This window comes from Haemaphysalis longicornis, unplaced genomic scaffold (genome assembly GCF_048455015.1).
Source record: "Haemaphysalis longicornis isolate Haplotype H1 unplaced genomic scaffold, Haemaphysalis longicornis Haplotype H1 scaffold_16, whole genome shotgun sequence".
Classification (NCBI taxonomy): Eukaryota; Metazoa; Arthropoda; class Arachnida; order Ixodida; family Ixodidae; genus Haemaphysalis; species Haemaphysalis longicornis.
Window position 1 is genome coordinate 23129008 of NW_027526266.1, and position 24185 is coordinate 23153192.

At 46.7% G+C, this 24185-nt stretch overlaps 1 protein-coding gene across 3 annotated transcripts; it reads right to left on the bottom strand.

Annotated features, from left to right (window-relative positions):
• Window positions 1-4259: 4259 nt before the first annotated feature.
• On the bottom strand, window positions 4260-13005 carry LOC144166180 (uncharacterized). 3 transcript variants are annotated; one of them, XM_077695783.1, is made up of 5 exons: window positions 12769-13005; window positions 10875-11036; window positions 8367-8519; window positions 7004-7120; window positions 4260-4278 (listed from the first exon to the last, which is right to left on the bottom strand). In XM_077695783.1, the coding sequence occupies exons 1-4, from the start codon at window positions 12773-12775 to the stop codon at window positions 7008-7010; spliced, it is 435 nt and encodes a 144-aa protein (XP_077551909.1). In that variant the 5' UTR covers window positions 12776-13005; the 3' UTR covers window positions 4260-4278; window positions 7004-7007. The 3 variants fall into 3 exon arrangements, with proteins under 3 accessions (XP_077551909.1, XP_077551910.1, XP_077551908.1); XM_077695782.1 differs by lacking the exon at window positions 4260-4278 and having other exon boundaries at window positions 6523-7120; XM_077695784.1 differs by lacking the exons at window positions 4260-4278; window positions 10875-11036 and having other exon boundaries at window positions 6517-7120.
• Between the last annotated feature and the right edge of the window lie 11180 nt (window positions 13006-24185).

A 24185-nucleotide genomic window follows, 5' to 3' on the forward strand; every position in this document is an offset into this window, starting at 1 on the left:
GGCGCTACTTTCACGTGCTGCAAGATGGGCCAGCCAAACCAGCGGATAAGCAGGGTACAAGTAAAGAGTAGCACGTGGCAGATAGCGTGGTAATCTTTGGGGGGATTCTAACATGAAGAGGAGAAGCGCTGCCATAGTGGAAAGGGTATGTATCGTATCTTGGGCACCCAGTGCTGATGTGCCGCGCACGCGCAGTTTCTCTGGCAGCTAGCACACGTGGTGAAGATTGTTACTCCAACAGCATATCTGTTAGAAGGTGAAAGACACGTCCTCTTACAAATACCATATATGCAGTACGTGTGCAATAAACGTGGTTTTTTTGCCCCACTGCACCGGCGGGGTATGTTTGGCGTTGTGCACGAAACGAATCATGGTAGAGGGGGATAAGCGCGTGGAGGTGGGGTATTTCCGCGGCCAGACGATGCAGATGGTGATGACTAGAGACCGGATCTTTTGGCACAAAAAATCAAGGTTTTAGGCGCCTATAATAGGCACTCAAAATAGCCAAATAGGCACTAAATACTCTCGTTTAGGCCCATATAGGCTGAGTTCATATTCACTTCAGAAGCATATTTTAGTACATTTTTTGTTTAATTGCAGTGATACCTCGGACAAATCGTGTGCTGGGGAAAAGAAATTTTATAGTAGGTTTGGCCTGCCAGCCACTTGTCTCCAAATGTGTGCAGCCATGCAGGGCGGGAAACAACCCTTCGCACAGCCACCTAAATGTTCGTTTTTCTTCGTAAAAACTTCGTTCCAGTGCAAAGCTCCTGCTTTTTTGTTTCACTAGTTTTCTAGGTTTGCTTTCTCACTGTTTGTTGGATGGTAGAAGCCGGAATTTAGAAGTTTCTTCTTTTCGTTTCCGAATTAGGGTTATTCTGGCATCCGATGTTTACAAGTCAAATTCGGTTTTTTTAGGCCGATGTACACACATTCTTCGATGTGCGCACGTTCTCAAGGTGTTTAAATGAGGGTGGATACTATAAATGGTTTTCCACTCACTCGTTTTCGTAGATTTTTATTTTATTCGGAAAAATTTTATCCGCACAAGAGTTGCAATTTTAAAATTTACGTGAAATTCAGTGAGACTTACCACCGAAAGAAAGGATTGAAAGCCGCGAAAACCACACCAGTGTCAACGATTCCCTCCTTGAAATTGTACCCTTTCAGTCGATAAGTGTGTGCGAAAAAACAACGCTCAACGTCAACTCAAGATGGTGAGTGCTCTTGTACTTTTGGACGCTTCATCATGACCTCATTCAATCTGGAATATGACAACGTTTGCTGATCAGAACATTTGGCAGATATTTTACCGCACGGATTCCAGAAATATTATGCCAGACAGATTTAATCAAACGGTCCTTCGGAAATGGTGGCGGATCTGTCCTGAACCTTCCAAATGACCTCAGCAGACAAAGTGGCGCCAAAGCCCTCATCTGCAGAAATACCTTCTGCCAAGAATGCGAAATAAGCACACGAATGTGCCCTGTCACGTTGAAGTGTCGCGTGGTGCAAATACTTTGGGCGGCGACGGTTTTGGCGATTCCAAAGCTGCTGATAGAACCGGAGTGTTTTGTGTTAGTTTTGAGCACTAAGCCGAGTTCCTGGAAGTGGAAAAACGGGCTGTGCTACAAGAGCCAAATCTTAAACTGCCGCTTGAAGACATACCTGCGCTTCGAAAAAAGATCTTGAGTGCAATTGATTATTCATTGATGGGGCAGAACGACCTTACCAGCTCTTCACAACACCGATGAATCCCATGGATAGTACAGTGAAGGGCAATATTTCTTTAAACATTATTGAGCCATTCTGTCCTGCAGATGCAGGTCATTAGCGGAGCTGCGAGAATAACACCATTCAGTGACTGTGCAGTATATTTCGATTATCAACAGTGGACAGCCCGCAAGATTCTTTGGAACTAATTTCTTTCGCGCTAGGTTTCCAAATGCGCTTAAAGATTACTGGGCACGGGAGATGACGGGTGTCACTATTAGATTACTTGTAAAGTGCTGAGATCTCCATTCCTAAGCTCCGTTTCTCGTTCATTCTTCGTGCTACACGCACTGCATCTTGCCAGCCGGTGGTGTAGCTGTTTTCGGCGGCTGACTGTGCACGTGTTCGTGGCGTCACGTTGAAACTTTAGTGTCTGATATTTGCACGTGAATTACCCCAGGAGGCGTCTCTCGCCCTGACCGGTGTGTACGCGTCTGTGGCGCGTTTGTTTTTTTGGCTGCTGTTTATTTTAATCGTGTTAGCAGTAGATAGGGCAACCGGCAGAGGTTTTCGCTGTTTGTCTGCGGGACAGTGCGTCACAAGCACATAGAACAAAAGATTTCGTGCGGAAAAAGGCGACGTCGGTGAGCTTGGTTGCGGTGTAGCGGCGCACGGGTTTTTCTAGCGCCTCGGCCGAGGTGGCAATTTCGAGGTGGTTGCGGTTTGGGCACGGTTTACTCTTCTCGGCGTGTTTGGCACGACCCGCGGATTTTTCGTGCAAAACGGCGTCAAACAAACACCCCGTTGCGGGCTTATGAAGTGAGAACAGTCCCTGCAGGGCACCGACTCAAACTATCCAAAAAGGCATGTATAACACAAAAAATGCATTTATAGGCACCGAAAATTCCATATAGTAAAAATTGGAACTAAAAGCCGATTAAGTCAGAACAGGCACTAGAGGCACACTAAACTATTGTTTAAAATGCTCCCCTTCCTGTAGGTCATGCTTATGTGTTAAATAGGCTTGATACGGACTGAAGGAAAAATAGGCATTTTGCCTAAGGTTCCCGTCCCTAGTGATGACATAAGCTAAGGGGCAGTTGTCCCTTGTCCGGGAGAATTCTTCTGAGGCCTATAGTTTTAGCGCTAGTCTTTCTTAATTTTGTACAGCTCGAGAAAGCCCGAAATCAAACTTTCCACTTTTGTCGGTGGCTACGCTTTTTGTAATCAGGAGGAAACAGTAATAGGCTCTACCACTGACTGCACACACGCTGTGGTCTTCCTATGTTACTGCGCGGATCGCCGGACTTTTGGGCTCACGCGGCGTGCACGTGGGACAGTAAATAAAAGATAGCCGTTACTCATGCGAGTGGGCAACACTGCTTTGATAGCAACTGTGCATTGCAGCGTCATCTCTTCCGAGTCGGGTTCCACGCTTATCAGCGTACGGGGAATCAGCGTAACAGCGCCCAGTCGAAAATGACAACAGAAAAATTTCTGTAGTACGTCGTTTGTCGTATTTTTGCGTGTCGTACAGTCGTACCGTCGTAGTCTTGTCGTACAGTCGTCGTGTTGTGTCGTCATTCTGACATTTGTCGTGTGTAGTATTCCTGTAGCAATTTTGTTGTTTTATCGTGTGTTGTAGTCCTGTAGTGATCCTGTAGTATGTCATAGTCCTGTAGTAAACCTGTAGTGATCCTGTAGTATGTCGTAGCCCTGTAGTAAGCCTGTAGTGATCCTGTAGTATGTCGTAGTCTTGTAGTAATCCTGTAGTATGTCACAGTTCTGATGCTCTACTGCGAGAATCATGCCTGTCTTGTCGAAGTCCTGATGCTGTGTTATGTATTCCTGGCGTCTTGCAGTCCTGACCTGTCGCACATGCATTCATAACAATTCTGTTGCAGCAAATATCAGTATTTTTGAATCCAGCCTAGCACTGTATTTGGGCTGCCCACTGTAAGTGAACAGTTAAGACAGCCCAAATATGCCACGAGCCCATGCACAGGCAAACTGAAGAGAATACAAAAATTTTATTTTAGTTTCCTTCATGCACACACAGCTCCAGGCTCGAAAAAACAAGTACAAGTACCATTAGAATTGGCTTGCCGAAGGCTGAAAGTGCACCGTCCCTAACTACACACATTATGGATGATCCGCGCAATTCTAACGCTGCAAAGTTGTCTGAAGCTGCAAAAACCTTATCGTAAATACACTACATTCCCAGGGAAAAGCCACCAATAGCTACAGGCTGCCACTAATGAATTGTACAGCTGCAGAAAGCCACAAAAAAACTATCAATGCACACCTCATGAAGCACAAAAACGACATTGCAAATTACATCCACCATTAAAAATGCCGCCATTTCTCACAATGACTGTTTAGTATTAAAACGGTAGAGACACTGGCTCTGGTGTTCACACCAGCCAAATTGGCAGACAAGCCCATGTACCTCCTATCGGCGCAGATCAGCAAAATTCTGTGCGAGATATCTAGCCAGAAGCTTGCGGCGCTTGTGCATTTCAGCTTGCTCGCAGACCTTCACTTGGAGGTAATGCCAGAAAGAACCTGCATCGATAGAAAAAAAAAAAAAACCGAACATTGATGCAAGACAATGACAGGCAGCACAAAAAGACTGAAAATCATACTGCTAATACTGTGTCCTTAAACTGCGCCATTTTATAAAAGCTAAACACGCTTCTGCATGCTGAGCAATAAGAAGTGCTCTCTATTGCTGATAAAGTGCTTTTCACATTACTGTGCCTATTCAAAAACGTTCAATTTAAACGATACCTTGCAAGCCCCTTTCCACAGCGTTCCTGGCAATTCTGGAACAAGTCAAGCCATTAGGACTTAGCTCAGAAAATGTCCTTTCAAAATCAGTTTTGTTTTCATTTTTCAACAAAAACGTGATTTTTGACATGCATTTGCATCACATGGGTGCAGAAAGGGGAGTGGTCTTTGCGCGTCACTGCTACTAAAAAACAATGCATGCCAACCGTAGGTACTCTGCATCAGCGTTTGGTTTTTTATTATCAGGGCATGAAGGGTGAATCAGATGATAATTTTTAAACGTCAGGTTTGCAGTCACACAGTAATAACCCCTGAAATCGGCTGAAAATATCAAGCAGTGCCCGTTTGCAAAGTTACTTCACGATTTTAGGCAGTCTTATTGCCTTTGCGCACATTGTTCTTAGTTGTGTTGTAGTTCTACTTACCACAGGACCATTCAAACAGTTAACAACAGTTTCGGTTTTGTTTCTGCATCGCGAAATTCATATTTAGTGTTACTCTGCAGTAACTCAACTTCAAGCCTACCTGCCATGGTGCCTTGAGCATCCGCTAAACATCCTCACAAAAAAAAAAGCATGCCACTCCTGATTTCCCCCCCACCCTAAAACGTTTTCTGCAATAAGAACTTCCGATGCAAGTCAAAAGATAACGCCCAGTCACCAGATAACAGTTCCGACGAAAAGAGCACTTCAAACCGGCTTTACACACCCCCAGCTGTCCGCCTGCCAGTTTCGTTTCCATACAAGGGTATCTCCAGAGGTCTAGTGCTGCTCCTTAATTGAAATGTCTATTCGGATGGAGTCTCCAATACCTTTTGTACTGTTTCATTTCAAAAATGTTAGGTGCGCTGCAATGCATGAGGCTCATAGTGCTGATCTTTATTATCGCACAACAGCTACTTGGGCAAAGTTTGCGGGGCACGATTTTAGCGCATTGCACCGCATTTCTGTAAGCAAGGCTACAATAGCGAGTCAGAAGGTGATGATAAACCGCAAGTTTGTTTTTAGCGATAACTGACAGTGAACGTCAACAAGCATCAACCACGGAGTTACGTTTTCAACTCCATGCATGTTTTTCCGTATCGCGTGCTTGTCCCGAATACTGTGCTGGCTGTAAATGCAGTCAGTCACTGACAAAATGTTTTTACGTCACACGGGGACACATTGGTGCCTCTGATAATGTCAAATCGCCAGATTTCTTCCAGGGAACCACCCAAAATTGCCCATGTTGAAACGCAGGTTGGACTTCACCGCATGGCACGGGCACCACTCGTGGTAATTTTTTTTATCTTAATTAGTTCTTACCAATGATTTTGCAGAAAAAATTTTTTTCTTGGACCCCTAAAAATCGGTCAATTTTCCAGTGCTAACGAGAGTTAAATTACTACAGCGTGACATCATACTCATAAAACTTTGCCCAAAGAGTTATATATAAGCCAGCCCATAAATCTCTAAGTAAAGTTAAGCAACGATAAAAGTTCAGCAAATTAAACACATTAAAAAGAAAAAGTGCCGATACTCCCTAATGCAAAATTTGCGCGCAGCGTGAACTGCAGTCTTCTCAGTCGAGGTGCGTAGTTGCCGTGTCAATTTAGACAAACAAACTATCAATGCAGACAATCAAAAATGCCTCTGTTTCAGTAACTGACCATTTTGGATTAAAAGGACCCTGGAACACTCTTTAAACAGTGCCAGTAAACCTGCACAATGTTTAGATTACACTGCCAGGAATACCTGAGCCAAATATTACCAGTCCATGTGAAGCGGTGAGCACACAAATCGCGAAAGACGGGGAAAAACCAACCGCGCACTCTTCGCTCTTGGCATGGCCTAAATGACGTCATTGCGGCCATGGCTGCTCAATTGGCTGTCGCTGGTCAACTTTGCGACTCATTTCTCACATTTCTTGTGAGGATTCGCCGTCATCGGCGCTGTGTACCAATCTCTTCTATGCCTAAACATGCACGCGCAGTTTGGTATTTCTTTTGCTGAGTGCGCAGTGCGCACGGAGTTTGAGTGAAAAACTCAATACTCTCCTTTCAACGAGACCACTAGGCAACAATTGCTTATTGCTTCAAAAACGCTCTACCAGCCTGAGCGCGCGCTTGCAAGCAGGCAGCCATGCCTGCTTTTTTGTGGCACCAAACCAGAATTGACTCCCCCCCTCCCCCACGTTGCAGAGAATACTCCCCAGCCTATGATATGTCCAAGGACGCCGAAGAGAACGCTGCAAGCCGCCCCCCTCTCCAGGAGAGAGCACACAGCTTTCGTTGCGTTGTCCGCAGTCGAGTTGAGAGAGAACAACTATGCGCGATTTCTAATCGTGCATAGTTTCGGTGACAGTAAAGGGCTTTTCATAATTCTTGGAAGGGCGATTTCTAGGACAATAGACTTTACCCCAAACTACATTCCGAGTAGCCGATGGCAAGTGCTGCAGGGTCCCTTTAAAACAGTAGAGACACTGGCCTAGGTTTCCAGCAACCAAATTAGTAAACATGTACCTTCTTATTGGTGCAGATCCACGGACCCTCGTGCTAGATATCTCGCTAGCAGCATGTGTCGCTTGCTCATGTCCCCTGGTTCGCAGCCCTTCATCTGCAGGTAGTGCCAGAAGGGATCTGCATCAATAGAACAAAACAATACATGTAATGCAAGACAATGGCAAACAACGTAAAAAGACTGCAAATTAGACTGCCAAAACTGTGTTTTTAACCTCTGCCATTTCATAGAACGAAACACAATGGCTCCACATAGATGAGCTGCGAAGCCGGGCGCAGTCGACGAAGTGCACGAAACAAACCACGTTTGTTCATAATTTGCAAGGCAGCATACTTACCAGTCGTTTTACTGAATTAAACTTGGACAGACTCGAGCTTTATTCTAGAAAACAAACATGGGGCTGTCTGTTTCCCTTACTGTGTGCGTAGCACACAACCCAATTTGCTCGACCAGTGAAGACACCAGACAGGTCGCATTTGGCTGTTCGACATCCATGTGTAAGGCTCCACATGTAAGAGGGTGTGAAACCTATAGTTTTGCATGCACGACCTACCCTCCTTCCTCTGGTCCCCACATGTGCACGCGTAAACCAGCAACCGCTTATATGTGTGTGCTTAGCAAAAACGACAAGAGCAAGCGGCACCCAGAAAATGGCTTCACTGGAATAAAACCCGAAGGGGGGGGGGGGGTTGAAACACAGACTGTTTCGCAGTAAAACGAATGCTCCCCGTGCTAAAAAAGTGGTGCTTTTCTCATTTATATTACTGCAGAGCATAACATTACACTCATAAAACTTCTCTCCAAAAGTATATTCCAGCTTGTAAAACTTTCAGCTAAAGGGGCCATGCAGACACATCACAAGTTTGGTTCATTCGAAAGATTGCCACGTTAAAATCATAGTGACACCACTTTCATCCCCAAATAAGCTATATAAGTAAGGAAAAAGGGAATGGCCATGCAACCCACTAGCTCATTTCCCGCAACAGAACCTAGATATCCTATGTGCCCAGCTGTGCGATTGGCTGAGGCTGGCAAAAGCAAACACAAATTAGGTACGTCTTGCAAGCTTTCCAAATGAGCTATTTGCGCATAAATGCAATGCATATTCATTTTACAGCAGTACGAATGGTGCGAGAAACAATAAAAGTACAAAATACACATAAGCATAGAAATATTGATGAGCACTGCTGTTGGTACTAAGCACACTATGCTTGTTGTAGCTGCACAGCAGTCCGCCGCTTTGGAGTTGTCTTACGTGACCCTGTTTGGCGAACATACCCCATGTTTTACAAAACGATTACTTTCTACAGTAGCAAAAACAAGCCAAGTTCTGGGACTAACAGAAAGAAAGCGTTAAACACCTACTTTCTTCACAGCCAGCGCCATAGAGGGCTCGTGCTGGTAGTGCCGCCAGGCTCGTGCTGGCGCAGCTGGTGTCGGGTGCTGGTGGTTCTGCAGGGCTCATGCTGGCAGGGAGCTGCAGGCCATGTCCACTCTTTTCACTCCCTGGAGAGGTGCCTGAGTCACATGAAAAAGTGTTGCACTCTTAAAACAATACGCAGTACAGGCAATTAGTTTTAATAAAGGCTGTGGCTAGCGTTCCGTCCAGACGGAACGATATACAAGTGCTAAAGTTCCGTCCAGACGGAACAGGGCGCTGCGGGTTATCCTTCCGTCCAGACGGAATACAACTGAGAGCTTAGCGTTCCGTCCCGACGGAGCCGGCGTGAAATTTGTACAGTTCCGTCCGGATGAAAGCAAAACCGGCTGATTAGACGCCCTGCTCCACCTTCAGATGTGGTGTAGGGGTTGCTCCTCGGATAATGGCAGTATTGTACCGGGTTCGATTCCCCCCGGACATGCTTGGTTTTTCTTTTTTTTGCGTGGTTGCGCCAGCGTTATGCAACAGCTAACTTCTTGCCCACTTTACAATTGACGCGGTGAGAGCAGTCGGTCTTGATTTCGCACTCAACCGGCTGCTCCGCTACCGCTCAATAGAGCCAAGGCCGACGTGTCCATCGCCAGAGTTCCGATCGCCTCTAGTTCGTAATGGTGATTACTAATTAACGGTTCTTCTGGCTAGTCAATGAGCGGAAGCGGTTCATTCGGCTGGGTAAATATCAAGAACGACTGCCCTCGCTGCTTGTTGTGAAGCGGGGTTTTTTTTTTTGACGCCCGCGTCTTCTAGCTGCCTCATCAGAAAATGACGCGCGTCGCGCGCGGCAGTGGCAGGAGCCTGCGATTTGCGCCATTGGGGAGGCACGCGCCTCATGGCGGCAGTTTCGAAGCGCTCGACTCAGCCGGCTGGCTCCGCCAGCATAGACCGCCAGAGATTTTAGGCCACCACCCCGGCAGATACTGCATGGGCGCTTTCACTAGCTGTGCGGATGATGTTTTGTAGTACCGTTCTCGCCCAAAATTATAAGCTCCTTTACCGCTCAAGCAACTTCGTGCATGTCTTGAGCGGCATTTTGAGCGGTCGCTCGTGCTCCCGACACCTTAGTTTCCCTACACCACTTCGCGGCCGAAGCCGCCGCCATGTTCCTGCCACTGGCCGCGCCGGTCGCAGCGTACCAGTGGTTCTGCTGCAGCGTCAGCGCGCCTGTGGCGTGCGCGGCGCATTTTCGCGGGCAGAAAATGCTCCGTCCGATCGCCTTTCTTGAGTTTTGTAGATTTTTACCCTACTGGTCAAACCACTTCTGCTCATTGACTAGCTAGAGTCACCGTTACGAATCACCATTACGAACTAGAGGTGATCGGAACTCTGGTGATGGACACGTCGGCCTTGGCTCTATTGAGCGGTAGCGGAGCAGCCGGTTGAGTGCGAAATCAAGACCGACTGCTCTCCCCGCGTCAATTGCAAAGTGAGCAAGAAGTTAACTGTTGCAAAACGCTGGCTCAACCACGCAAAGGAAAAAAAAAAGCACGTTTGGGGGGGAATCGAACCCGGTACAATACTGCCATTATCCGAAGCACAACGCCTACACCAAATCTGAAGACGGAGCACGTCGTCTAATCAGCCGGTTTTCCTTTCACCTAGACGGAACTGTACAAATTTCACGCCGGCGAACGCTAAGCGCTCAGACGTATTCCGTCTGGACGGAAGCATAACCCGCAGCGCCCCGTTCCGTCTCGACGGAACTTTAGCACTTGTATATCGTTCCGTCTGGACGGAACGCTAGCCACAGCCTTTAATAAATTGCTCCGCTTTTAAAGGAATTTAAAGTTTGGTAAATACCATTCTCAGCACGCACAAAATCGCAAACAAGTCATTCTACATAGGTGCAGATTGTCCTTTTATGAGACTAACAAGTCACTTTTAGGGTTGGGGCTGTATGAAAAATATAGAGCAATAAGTTGTGTTGCCCACTCATAGTCACATTGTTAGCAAGTCTGCTACAAAACATAAAACAGCATTGCCGTGTTCCTGCACTTTCACTGGAATTGCAGTTTTATGAATTTTTTTTACTAGGCCTTCTCTTCCAAACAATCTCATTGTCAAAATCCTTTACAGCGAGTAAAGCACTTTCAACGGGCAGTAATTTATGCAGTGCCTGCAAAAAGGCCATGGCTAGCAACTAGATAAACCAATAGCTCAAAATCTTCGTATAGAAGCCACGTGACAAGGTCGTGCTGCAGGGCAGTTTTGTTTTCACCCACCCAAAGAAAGGAACCTGTTCAATCAGGCTGTAGGCTCCTTAGATGGTAATGCCACATGTTTGAGGAAGTGAAACCTTCCCGCAAAAGTTGACATTACAGCCAACTAAGCATGATAGCAACTGCAGTATCTGGTACGTTGCTTAGCTCATAATAGTGATAAGAAGCCATGCACACAGATGGAGCATTGTTTACGCACTGGTGAAAAGAACTTGCCGGCCACTCCATGTTGAGTGATCGCAGCCCCCGCGTCTCGGCCTCCAATTGCACGACCCTCTTCCTTAAAACTGCTACAGGGTCTTGGTCCCTTGCGGCAGCTCGAAGAATGATGTCGACCTTCGCTGATCTTTTCTCTGCCTTCGCAGTTTTTTTGTCTGCCTGCAATGAGAGGTCAAGAGATAACATGCCATACTTGTTCCGAGCCTCGTCCACCATAATGACACCTATTTAGAGCAACAAGCACACTTCAGTGTCATTTTACACGTGTTTAATGATAGTTATGAGGTCGACTTTCATGCAAATATTGACTCCCCCTAATAAACATACCTGAAAGCGGTGGCTATTCTAGCGCCTTGGCATTTATGTGCGTCATGTTCGATAAGAGCATTTACAAATAACATTACTGCAGTGGCTGCTGGCAAGACGGCCTTCACAGAAAAACCATGATTTCGAAGCTCGTACAGTCGGCAAAAGGCTTGTCTATAACGCGCGAGCGACGTGCTCTAGACTGCGCGCGAGACACTTAGTGAGAACGCCTGGTTTGACACCGGTAGAATGCGAGCATGCGCGACCCGCATCAGCGCGACGGTTCTTTCCCTTGTCGCTGTGCCCGTCGCCTTCAATTCCGTACCTCCTTTCGTCGTGAGAAGCGCTGCCTGCACTGCCGGGCCGGGAAACAATAGCGGAAATGAGCGATTGGTAGTAGAGCGTTGGCTGCGTTTAACTACGCGCAACGCTTTTTTTGCGGCGCCCTACACAATTTAGACAGGAGTGTTTTCCTGTATGCGAGACAACGAACGACAATAGCAGAAAACGCATCGCTGCCGGTGTTTTATAGTATTATTATTATTATTATTTAAAAATACCTTACAGGCCCTTATTATTTAAAAATACCTTACAGGCCCTTGTTGCAGGGCATTGTGTAAGGGGGGTAACAAAGGGTGAGTGTCGCGACAGAACTGCAAGGGAACATCAAACTTTGAATGAACTTTGAAAGAACGGAACAGCAAATAAAGAGAAAAAGAAGAGAATGTGCAAAAAAAGTCACTTGAAGTGACACATACATGGGAACATTGCAGGTGGGAAGGAATGCAAATATGCGCAATACAACTTAGTAAAAAACACCTACTACACACGATAACTAGTAACTAGATATCGGGCCGTGATCGCTTGCCCAGTGCACTGAGTATTGTGGCGTGAGCCCGTCAGCAGTGACATGCAAAGCCGAGCCCGGAAACCGGACAGTGGCGCTCAAGGGACTCATGCAGCTATTGGCGGAACGATAACGCAATGAACAGCTGTGCGCCAAGGCTAACGCAGACGAAAAACTCGCACAACGAGCGTTAAGGCGGGTAATCTCCAGTTTTGTTTTCCGGCCCGGCAGCGCAGGCACACAGCGCTTATTACGGTGAAAGAAGGCGTGGAAGCCAAGGCGACGGGTGCAGCGAGGAGGGACACAGCCATCGCGCTGATACGGGCCTCGCATGCACACATTCTACCTATCTTAAATCAGGCGTTATCACTACGTGTCTCCCGCGCACTCCGGAGCACGCCGCTCGCGCGTTAAAGCCTTTTGCCGACTGTACGTGAGAATGTGGCTTGGCGACTACTCGACGCCGCCACGAACAATGCAGATGAATTCCTAACCCGACTAACTGGTAGCCAGCACAGTCCTGAATAGAGCGTGTTACGTGGAAAATTTGCAAGGTGGTAATACGAGCCATTTTCTTCGGCGTCGGCGCCATATACTGTGAAGCGGATCTCCGCGCCTTCCGACGGCACAGCCGGCATGCCGATATTCATTCCTTACTTTCTGCGGTAGTGGCAGATGTAAAACTGCTAAAAAGCGCTCAGACACTGTTATGCACAATTTAAGGGTAAGAACACTTACCGGTCATGTGAACGATGGTGCCGTCGAATAATCTTCCCGCGTCTCGCTGTCGCCGAGCCAAAACACTTCCCACGCCACGCTCGTAGTCGTCGACGTCCACCACAAAAAAACTACGCTCGTCCGTAGGCCCAACGACTTCTCTTCTACCTTCCAAAACATACTGAACGAAAACGTTACACGGTTACGCTTTGTTACACGGTCACACTACGTGCATACGACAGCGATCGACCAGCGCAAGAAAAGAAACGCGGCGTAATGTGCGTTGCCATGTGTGTTGCAACAGTGAGGGCTGCGGCTACAGCTGGCTACGGCTTCAGTCGGCCTATATAGGCGGCGTTGGTTGATGCCAGAAGATGAAGCCGATGAAGCGATACATGAAAACTCAATCATTTTGGTTGTAATAATGAACATAATTTATTAGCGGGTTACAAACCTCTTGATAAAAATTAGCACTGTATTAACCAGTGATAGCAGCTTCCAACTTCAGCACTGTTCTTTCATGTGTTATCACAGTCTCACAGTCACACCATAGCACACACATCATTTTCTGCACCGTGTTTCTGCACTGTGCTCGGCTACATAGTATGTGCGCTGATTCTCTTTTCTTTTTGCAGTGGTCGGGGCTGCTTTAAGGCCCAACCACATGCAGAGCACTTTCGGCGTTTTCTCGCGTCGACGTCGTCGCCAGAAATGCACGGCTACGCGAGCTGACGCCCGAGCGACGCCGATGTCTACGCTCGCCAGATATCGGCGTCGACGCAGCGCGAGAGAGCATTGGAAAGCGGGCGACAGCGTCCGTCTTCGCGTGGTTTGGGGGCATTCCTTTCAGCAGAAAACAATCGATTTATTTTTAACTTGCGGTAATCGGTTGCCTTGAGACAAATTGCCAGCTATTTCTGTTCGCAAGCGCTTATCCATTTGTGGCCTGTTCGGCTTTCAACGGGGAGATCGGGGATCTGCGATTTAAATAAGGGAGCTCTGGCTACATCGCATCCAGTATAAGCATAATGTGGCTTGTCTGCAAGATCGGTGCGTGACGAGCAAGCGTTATCAACGCCAGAATTCTAGCGGCACATTCCCTTGCATTCGTAGCTCCCGTGGCTTGCGCTGACCGGGGATGTGCGATAGCTTTTCTTGACTCAAATGAGGGACCTGTGGTTACATCGCTCGTAGCACTAGCATTATCGTCCTCGGCTCCAAGATCGGTGCGCAAGAAACAAGCGTTACCACTGCTCAAGTCTCTCAAACACGACCAAAACAAAACACATCCGACACTATTTGTGGGCAGCCTCGTTTGGTACACCGAATTCTCTGTGCCTCGCTGTCTCCTTGTGTAGTCGAGGGGTTGGGTGTCGGACTTTCGTTTTGAAGTCCGTGGTTCGAATCCTTAAAAAGCTCTTTTTTTTTTCGGCGAGGGTTTGATCATTTTTGTTTTTTTTTACAGGGTACAGTCAGGGTGCCAGAGTACCTTGCCTTTTAACCTACAAATGACGTTCGACGGTAACCTCAGTACCAAGGCAGCGCTGAAATTTGTTTTGCTTACACTTTGAATTCATGCACCTGCATTAGGTACATAACATGCAGGTTAAATCAAGAAGCAACTAAAGCAGTTTTGCGAGGTGCGTCTTCGTTTATCATCCTATCTTATTTTGTTCAGATTTGACCATGATGACTCGAGATACATTGCCAACATACTTATATAGCAATGAATAAATATGCCAAGTGATTTTCTTTTTTGCAAAAGCTAAAGTCTTGATAATTGCAGTTCAATAATCGATAATAACTGCTCATAAACGACTTCAACAGGATGGCAATTGACGTCCAGCAACGCCCGCTGACGCAGCTACTGGCGCGCGACTTCGCCGGTCTCATGCGGTTGCTCGCCCTCTCCTGAGGGCCCGCGCGTTGACGCCGAACGACGCCGACGATCGCGCGACGCGTGATTTCGCGTCCATGTGGTTAGGACTTTATTGTGGCTGCTTTATTGATTCTCTTTTAGTTTTGTCATTGGCGCTTCACCTGTTCGCCTGCTGCCACGATGTGGGTAGGTGTGGAGTTTGGTTTCAGCTTTTTTTCTCACGTACAATTTGGTTTTTATGGAAAGACACTTCTTGGGCGTTCGCACCTTTTTATTTTTTTATTGGCTGTGAGTTGCGGTGTCGGGTTTAGGGCGATATTGTGTGTTTTATTTTGTTAGTCGTCGTGTTACAGCGAGCAAAATAGTAAACTCAATTCTGCTCCCGCGTCCCCGGTTTTAAAATTGGAAGTTTCATTTCGTCGTTGATTCTGTGAGCAGGAAAGTGGTAAAAATATTCTCTTTCATCGCAAGAAATAACCACATAACAGCTTTGCAACTGCAGTTGCAAAGCTGTCCTCACGACAGAATTATCTTGTTCGACTGTTGGCTGTTGTGTAGACAGATTCATGTATCGCGACATATTTTGCCACGGCAGCCGCATCTGTAGTGACGACAAGAATCTGCCGTCACGACAGCCGGCTTTGCTACTACAGCATTTTTGTCGTGGTCCTGTTGCAACTACAGACGTCACGACAGCATTTATGCCTCTGTAGTTACTACAAGATTCTGTCGTCACGACAGCCAGCTTTGCTACTACAGCATTTTTGTCGTAGTCTTGTAGTAACGACAGACGTCACGACAGCTGGCTATGTCACGACAGCATGATGGCTGTCGTGACGACAGGTAGTTCTGTTGGGACTACAGGAATGTTTGTCGTTGAGAAGATTGACTCTGTCGTTACGACAGAAATGTGTGTCGTAACAACAGAAAACTTTGTCGTAACGACAGGAATTCTGTCGTAACTACAGAAATTGTGTCGTACGACAGGAATTCTTGTTGGGTTTCTGTCGTATTCCTGTTGACATTTTCGACACCGGTGGCGTAAGTCGCTGCGGTGCATATTTTGCTGAATGATGGCTTGCTTCCATAGTAATGCTGTTATTCAACTCTGAGCCCTACGGAAGACAAAGCCCTTGCTCGGAGTAACACGACCCCAAATCTTGCCGGTGCATCTGTTGCCGGCCGGTCATTGCATGTCGGTGTCACGGTGCAAAATGCGAAGGAATAAGTTTTGTTCTTGAGGGTTGCGATAGGGGAAGAGCTCAAGGGGATGTCTTCGGAATTGAGTCGCTCAATATAGTTTTTTGGTGCTTCCCTAACTGTGGACGCCACCCCCCTTTATTTTTCTTTTTGCTCATTAAGCATTTCTCATCGTTCTTCCCTTTCCCCTCTTCTTATATATATATATATATATATATATATATATATATATATATATATATATATATATATATATATATATATATATATATATATATATATATATCAAAGTTGCAGTCCTTATTGCCAGTGCTGTTTGGCGTGTTAACAGTGTTTTATAGTGCCGAATGAGGTATGATTGCCTTTTTTTATGCAGGAATAAATAATAGAAAATTCAAGTCGAGAAAAAATGCGCCGTTTTTTTCGGAAGCGGGAATCGAACCCACAACCTCCGCATAACGCGTGCGGTGCTCTACCATTGAGCTAGTTCCGCGGCGACTCCCCTCTCGACTATACCGCGGGATAGTATTTACCACTGCTCAGAGCCCGGTCAACTAGCGCCGCCCCTCGGCCACCGCGGGAAGACGTAGAACGTCTTTTCCCAGCGGCCGCACGTAAGACGTGGTCGGAAGTCGGGGATAGCCAAAGGCATTTCAGACTGCTGAAGCCAGAACCCTCGTAATGCATTTTGTAGAACAGAGACGTACGGGACGAGGGATTCCGTAAGGACATATATCAAAGTTGCAGTCCTTATTGCCAGTGCTGTTTGGCGTGTTAACAGTGTTTTACAGTGCCGAATGAGGTATGATTGCCTTTTTTTTATGCAGGAATAAATAATAGAAAATTCAAGTCGAGAAAAAATGCGCCGTTTTTTCGGGAAGCGGGAATCGAACCCACAACCTCCGCATAACGCGTGCGGTGCTTTACCATTGAGCTAGTTCCGCGGCGACTCCCCTCTCGACTATACCGCGGGCTAGTATTTACGACTGCTCAGAGCCCGGTCAACTAGCGCCGCCCCTCGACCACCGCGGGAAGACGTAGAACGTCTTTTCCCAGCGGCCGCACGTAAGACGTGGTCGGAAGTCGGGGATAGCCAAAGGCATTTCAGACTGCTCAAGCCAGAACCCTCCTAATGCATTTTGTAGAACAGAGACGTACGGGACGAGGGATTCCGTAAGGACATATATCAAAGTTGCAGTCCTTATTGCCAGTGCTGTTTGGCGTGTTAACAGTGTTTTATAGTGCCGAATGAGGTATGATTGCCTTTTTTTTATGCAGGAATAAATAATAGAAAATTCAAGTCGAGAAAAAATGCGCCGTTTTTTCCGGAAGCGGGAATCGAACCCACAACCTCCGCATAACGCGTGCGGTGCTCTACCATTGAGCTAGTTCCGCGGCGACTCCCCTCTCGACTATACCGCGGGCTAGTATTTACGACTGCTCAGAGCCCGGTCAACTAGCGCCGCCCCTCGGCCACCGCGGGAAGACGTAGAACGTCTTTTCCCAGCGGCCGCACATAAGACGTGGTCGGAAGTCGGGGATAGCCAAAGGCATTTCAGACTGCTGAAGCCAGAACCCTCGTAATGCATTTTGTAGAACAGAGACGTACGGGACGAGGGATTCCGTAAGGACATATATCAAAGTTGCAGTCCTTATTGCCAGTGCTGTTTGGCGTGTTAACAGTGTTTTATAGTGCCGAATGAGGTATGATTGCCTTTTTTTATGCCGGAATAAATAATAGACAATTCAAGTCGAGAAAAAATGCGCCGTTTTTTCCGGAAGCGGGAATCGAACCCACAACCTCCGCATAACGCGTGCGGTGCTCTACCATTGAGCTAGTTCCGCGGCGACTCCTCTCTCGACTATACCGCGGGCTAGTATTTACGACTGCTCAGAGCCCGGTCAACTAGCGCCGCCCCTCGGCCACCGCGGGAAGACGTAGAACGTCTTTTCCCAGCGGCCGCACATAAGACGTGGTCGGAAGTCGGGGATAGCAAAAGGCATTTCAGACTGCTGAAGCCAGAACCCTCGTAATGCATTTTGTAGAACAGAGACGTACGGGACGAGGGATTCCGTAAGGACATATATCAAAGTTGCAGTCCTTATTGCCAGTGCTGTTTGGCGTGTTAACAGTGTTTTATAGTGCCGAATGAGGTATGATTGCCTTTTTTTATGCAGGAATAAATAATAGAAAATTCAAGTCGAGAAAAAATGCGCCGTTTTTTCGGGAATCGGGAATCGAACCCACAACCTCCGCATAACGCGTGCGGTGCTCTACCATTGAGCTGGTTCCGCGGCGACTCCCCTCTCGACTATACCGCGGGCTAGTATTTACGACTGCTCAGAGCCCGGTCAACTAGCGCCGCCCCTCGACCACCGCGGCAAGACGTAGAACGTCTTTTCCCGGCGGCCGCACGTAAGACGTGGTCGGAAGTCGGGGATAGCCAAAGGCATTTCAGACTGCTCAAGCCAGAACCCTCCTAATGCATTTTGTAGAACAGAGACGTACGGGACGAGGGATCCCGTAAGGACATATATCAAAGTTGCAGTCCTTATTGCCAGTGCTCTTTGGCGTGTTAACAGTGTTTTATAGTGCCGAATGAGGTATGATTGCCTTTTTTTTATGCAGGAATAAATAATAGAAAATTCAAGGCGAGAAAAAATGCGCCGTTTTTTTCGGAAGCGGGAATCGAACCCACAACCTCCGCATAACGCGTGCGGTGCTCTACCATTGAGCTAGTTTCGCGGCGACTCCCCTCTCGACTATACCGCCTTATATAAACCTTATATATATATATATATATATATATATATATATATATATATATATATATATAAAGTTAGTAGAGACAGAGACAAACGAGAAAGGCGTAGAAAATAAAAATAAGTTTACTGACGTTTCAGGGAGAGGACTCCCTTTCTTCAGAGTACAACATAAGTTCGTTTCAGAGCGATATATATACAGAAACTGTAGAAAGGGCGAGGGCAAGGTAAGAGGAGGGAGAGTTTGTACAAATGGATCATGGTTGGTGGGTAGCAAAAGAATGAAGAGAGAGCGGGAAAAGAAATTATAAAAAGGGTAATAAGAACACACAGTCACGCGGTACGAACTTGGAAAAAAGAGAGAGAGAAGAACCAAACACAGAGAAAAAAAAATAAATAAAAATAAAAAATAATATATAACAAGGTAATTTTCCTCCCCCATGGCAACGGGGGTGAAAGAGGGGTCAAAACAAGATATGCCCATGCCCCTGTTTGACATGGGCAAAAAGATTAGTCGCGCGGAACGAAGATGTTCCAAAGAAGATATGCACCCAAAGGGCGAACATCTGCCCATTCAGACCAGTTCTAGGAATCCAAGTAAGGTCATTGAAACAAGAGACGCGTGGCTTCTGTTGGTGGGACGCAGGGGTCGCGACCAAAAGCAGTAGGACAGGCAGTTTCGACAGGAAAGAGTGTACATTGGTACACAAAGAGCGAAAGAAAATACAAAAATAAAATAACCAGGTAATTTTCCCCTCCCTCGTGGCAACGGGTGGTGAAAGAGGGGTCAAAACAAGATATGCCCATGCACGTGTTTGACATGGGCAAAAAGATTAGTCACGCGGAACAAGGAAACGAAAATATGCAAATGCACACAAAGTATGAACATCTGCCCATACACACCCGTTCCAAGAATCCTGGTAAGGTCATTGAAACGTGAGACACGTGGCCTCTGTTGGGGGGAGGCAAGGGTCACGCCAAAAAGCAGTAGGACAGGTAGTTTCGACTTGAAATGAGTGTACATTGATAGGGAAAAAAAGACAAGGTCAAACAAGTCATGAAAAGAACGAATACAGGCAGGTGCACGCGTATGACGGGGCAGCAAGTGGTATTCATCTGCCCGGCGCATGGTGCCAGTTCAGGGAATGCCGAGGCGGTCAGCAACGAATATTAGAAAACAACAATACAAAAAAGAAAGAGGACACGAAAACAATCACACACGTTCACGTTCACAAATTAATTACAAGGTGAGAATATCAAAGCTAAAAATGGTACTGTATCCTTCTACCCAGAACACAATGTCCAGACTTGTTCATCAAATTTGGTTCAGTGAAGCCATTGTGCTATAAAACTTCGTGCTAGCACGAAACTATACCCAACTACGGGAGCTCGCCAACTAATGGGAGAATATTACGAGGGAAAGAAATGAACAGGCATAACACTAGCCTGAGAAATGCAGCCGAAATTTTAATCGGAGGAAAGACAGGTTAATTTCCCATAACTTTCATTTATGCGAAACGAGGCTGATTTAAACTTATAGATAAGGTAAGACTCACGAACCTCGCGATCGTGATGCGTTTTAAAACTAGATTCAAGACTTGTGGCCTTCAGTTGTTCAAAAGAATGACCAGGAGTGTTAACATGCTTTGATAGAGGCAAAGAAGGGCCGGTTTTTGCATGGGAGCGGTGATTGTTAAACCTCAAACGAAAGGTTGTTTCAGTCTGGCCAATGTATTGTTTGCCGCAGAGGGTGCATTCCAGCAGGTATACGAGGTTGGCGGAATCACAGTTAAAGTTCTCTTTTACATTAACATAATAGTTTGAAGCTGTGCAGGCGGCGCGCTGTGTGGTGGTCATTTGTGGGCATACCTTACACCGTGGTTTGTTACATGGCATGCAACCAGTAGTCTGTGGTCGGCTGATGCTGGATTTAGTGAGAACGTCACCCAAATTTTTGCTGCGTCTATAAACAACACGTGGTGGCTCGGGGAATATTCTCTTTAGGCGTTCACTTTGAGCGAGGATATTGTGATGTTTCCTTAGTATGGAAGCAACTTTCGGAGAAGAGGCCGAATGGGTCAAAACGAGGTTTGTTTGTTGATTAGGTTTTGGAGCTTTTTTTCGGAGAATTTCGGTGCGGTTCAACTGGTTAGCTCGTGTAATCGCGTCATCGATCACCTGCTCTGGGTATTTTTTATTTAAATGTGCGGTTTTAAGTTCTCTGCAGTTAGAATCGAAATCCGCCTGGCTTGTGCAGATTCGCCTAAAACGGTGAGATTGGCTGTAAGGTATTGCAGTCTTGCAGTACCTGACGTGGCTGCTGTGGAAGTGCAAATACTGGCGCGTGTCCGTAGGTTTCCTGTAGAGATTAGTCTGAAGTGTGCCCTGAGAAACTGTGACAGTAACATCCAGGAAATTTATGCTGTGCGTAGAGTAGGAATGAGAGAGGGAGATGGCAGGATGCGCAAGGTTAAAAGCCTCAATAAACGCAAGAAGTTCCATTTCACTGTGCTGCCAAATCATGAATATATCATCTATATACCTTTTGTAGTACAATGGCTTCAAACTTTGCGTTGCAAGAAAGTTTGTCTCTAGACATCCCATAAAGATGTTCGCGTAGCTGGGCCCGATTTTCCTTCCCGTTGACGTTCCGCTGACTTGCACGTAATTGACACCGTCAAACTCAAAATTGTTAAGTTCAAGGATAAGGAGAATGAAACTTTCAAGGGTGAGGGAATCGATAGGTTTGTCACCCGCCGACCCCTTATACGCACATGATACAGCGGTGATCCCATCGGCATGCGGAATGTTAGTGTACAGCGACACGACATATAGGGTGACAAGTAAACAGTTGTTGGGAATTTCCATCTTCACGGTATCTGAGAGAAAATCATTTGTATCCTTAATGAAGGATGGAAAGCTGGGCGGAATGTCGCGAATGAGAGAGTCGACATACCGCGAGAGTTTCTCGTTGACAGTACCAATGCCAGAGACAATGGGGCGACCTGAGTTGTTATTTTTATGAATTGTAGGAAGGTAGAATCTACCGGCTACTGGGCTTAAGGGGATAAGAGAACGAGCAGTTGTTTCAGTTATTTCCTGATTTTGAACAAGTTCAGTGAGTTTTTCTTTTACAATTAGCTTATAATCATTAGTGGGATCGCTAGGGAGTACTTTGTAGAACGCAGATTCTGATAGTTGTCTATGAGCCTCGTTGACATAGTCAGCTTTGTCGAGGATCACGATGGCGCCTCCTTTATCGGCCGGTTTGATTACTAATTCGGGGCAACCTGGGAGTTCCTCGAGGGCTTTCTTTTCCTTGTTTGTGATGTTACAGCGGAAAGGGATTTGCCTTTGGTATGTTGCTCGTACATCGCGATGAACGGCTTTAATATACATGTCGAGGCATGTATCGCGCTGCGTGGGTATTCTCACCTTAATATTCTCACCTTGTAATTATTTGTGAACGCGAGCGTGTGTGATTGTTTTCGTGTCCTCTTTCTTTTTTGTATTGTTGTTTTCTAATATTCGTTGCTGACCGCCTCGGCATTCCCTGAACTGGCACCATGCGCCGGGCAGATGAATACCACTTGCTGCCTCGTCATACGCGTGCACCTGCCTGTTTTGTTTTTTGTCATGCCTTGTTTGACCTTGTATTTTTTTCTTTTTTTTTTGCTTACCAATGTACACTCATTTCGTGTCGAAACTGCCTGTCCTACTGCTTTTTGGCGTGACCCTTGCCTCCCCCCAACAGAAGCCACGTGTCTCACGTTTCAATGACCTTACCAGGATTCTTGGAACGGGTGTGCATGGGCAGATGTTCATTTGTGTTCATTTGCATATCTTCGTTTCCTTGTTCCGCGTGACTAATCTTTTTCCCATGTCAAACACGTGCATGGGAATATCTTGTTTTGACCCCTCTTTCACCCCCGTTGCCACGAGGGAGGGGAAAATAACCTGGTTATTTTATTTTTTTATTTTTTTTTCGCTCTTTGTATACCAATGTACACTCTTCCCTGTCGAAACTGCCTGTCCTACTGCTTTTGGTCGCGACCCCTGCGTCCCACCAACAGAAGCCACGCGTCTCTTGTTTCAATGACCTTACTTGGATTCCTAGAACGGGCCTGAATGGGCAGATGTTCGCCCCTTGGGTGCATATCTTCTTTGGAACATATTCGTTCCTCGTGACTAAACTTTTTGCCCATGTCAAACACGGGCATGGGCATATCTTGTTTCGACCCCTCTTTCACCCCCGTTGCCATGGGGGAGGAAAATTACCTTGTTATTTATTATTTTTTATTTTTAGTTATTTATTTTTTTTCTCTGTGTTTGGTTCTTCTCTCTCTCTTTTTGTTCAAGTTCGTACCGTCTGACTGTGTGTTCTTATTGTCCTTTTTATAATTTATTTTCCCGCTCTCTGTTCATTCTTGTGCTACCCACCAACCATGATCCATTTGTACAAACTCTCCCTCCTCTTACCTTGCCCTCGCCCTTTCTACATTTTCTGTATATATATTGCTCTGAAACGAGCTTATGTTGTACTCTGAAGAAAGGGAGTCCTCTCCCTGAAACGTCAGTAAACTTATTTTTATTTTCGGGGCAAGGTGGGCGACTTTTTGAGCTGGTTTTCAGTGTTGCGCAACGCTTTTTCTGATGACTCATAGTGATCAATGAGTATTCGTGTAATTTCAAGCGATGCATTCTTTAAAACATTATCCCATTTATCGATATGGCGCGCAGACATTCCGGACGTGGCTGGTCTTAACACAATTTGGAGGCCTTTGGGAACCTTAGATTCTTTTACGTAATTTTTAAGAGAAGCGGCATGCATCTGAGAGCGAATGCGTTTGTCAGTTATTTTTCTTAAGCACAGAAATTGGCGGGAAACATCTCGGGAAACAGCACTGCTTGATGCCTGCCTGAGCTGTCACTTTTGAGCGGAAGGTTTAGCGACGTCAACGTACTTTCGGAGTTGGTACCTGGTGCCCTCGGGAGCGCTAGAGGCGCTGCAGGAAGCACTGGGAGCATGTGGTCCGGGGGCGGTCACTGGTGTGGGACTGCTGGTACCACGGGCAGAAGATTGTTCCCCCGGGTTTTCTGTTGGCCTAGTAGGTGGGGTTTTGGAGAGCACTGAGGAGGCGCCGTGGCTGGTGCTTGTAGTGTGGTTGGTTAAAGAAGGGCCTGGGGCAGCTTGCGGGCTTGGCAGCTTGCTTTCATGTGGTTGGTGGAAGGGTCCATTGATGGACGACTTGGAGACTGGTGTTTGTTTCGTAGGATGGCTGGGTGGTTCCTTAGGGGGTGCGTGGGCGACTTGTGGCGAATCCCCCGACGCGGCCCGTTGCGGATGCGAGCTTTCAAGTAGTGGAGGTGGCGGGTTTGAAGGTACGCATTCCTGCGAGCTGGAAAAGGTTGCTGAAGGGGCCAGTGTTACGGGTGGCGACTGTGCATTGTGAGGCGAATTGGAACAACAGAGTTGAGAGAGCTCATCAACCGGTTTTAAGCACGAAGGCACTATTTCTGGCAGTACGCTTGGTGAGGGCCCCAATCCTGTAGCGGGGACGCTTGCACTGTCAGCCCAGGACGAAGAAGACGAATT

Coding starts and splice junctions, on each gene's coding strand:
- LOC144166180 (XM_077695783.1), bottom strand. Junction 8,520..10,874: donor CACTCAACATGGAGTGGCCG/GCAAGTTCTTTT, acceptor CATGTGACTCAG/GCACCTCTCCAGGGAGTGAA. Junction 7,121..8,366: donor TGGCGCTGGCTGTGAAGAAA/GTAGGTGTTTAA, acceptor CTATTGATGCAG/ATCCCTTCTGGCACTACCTG.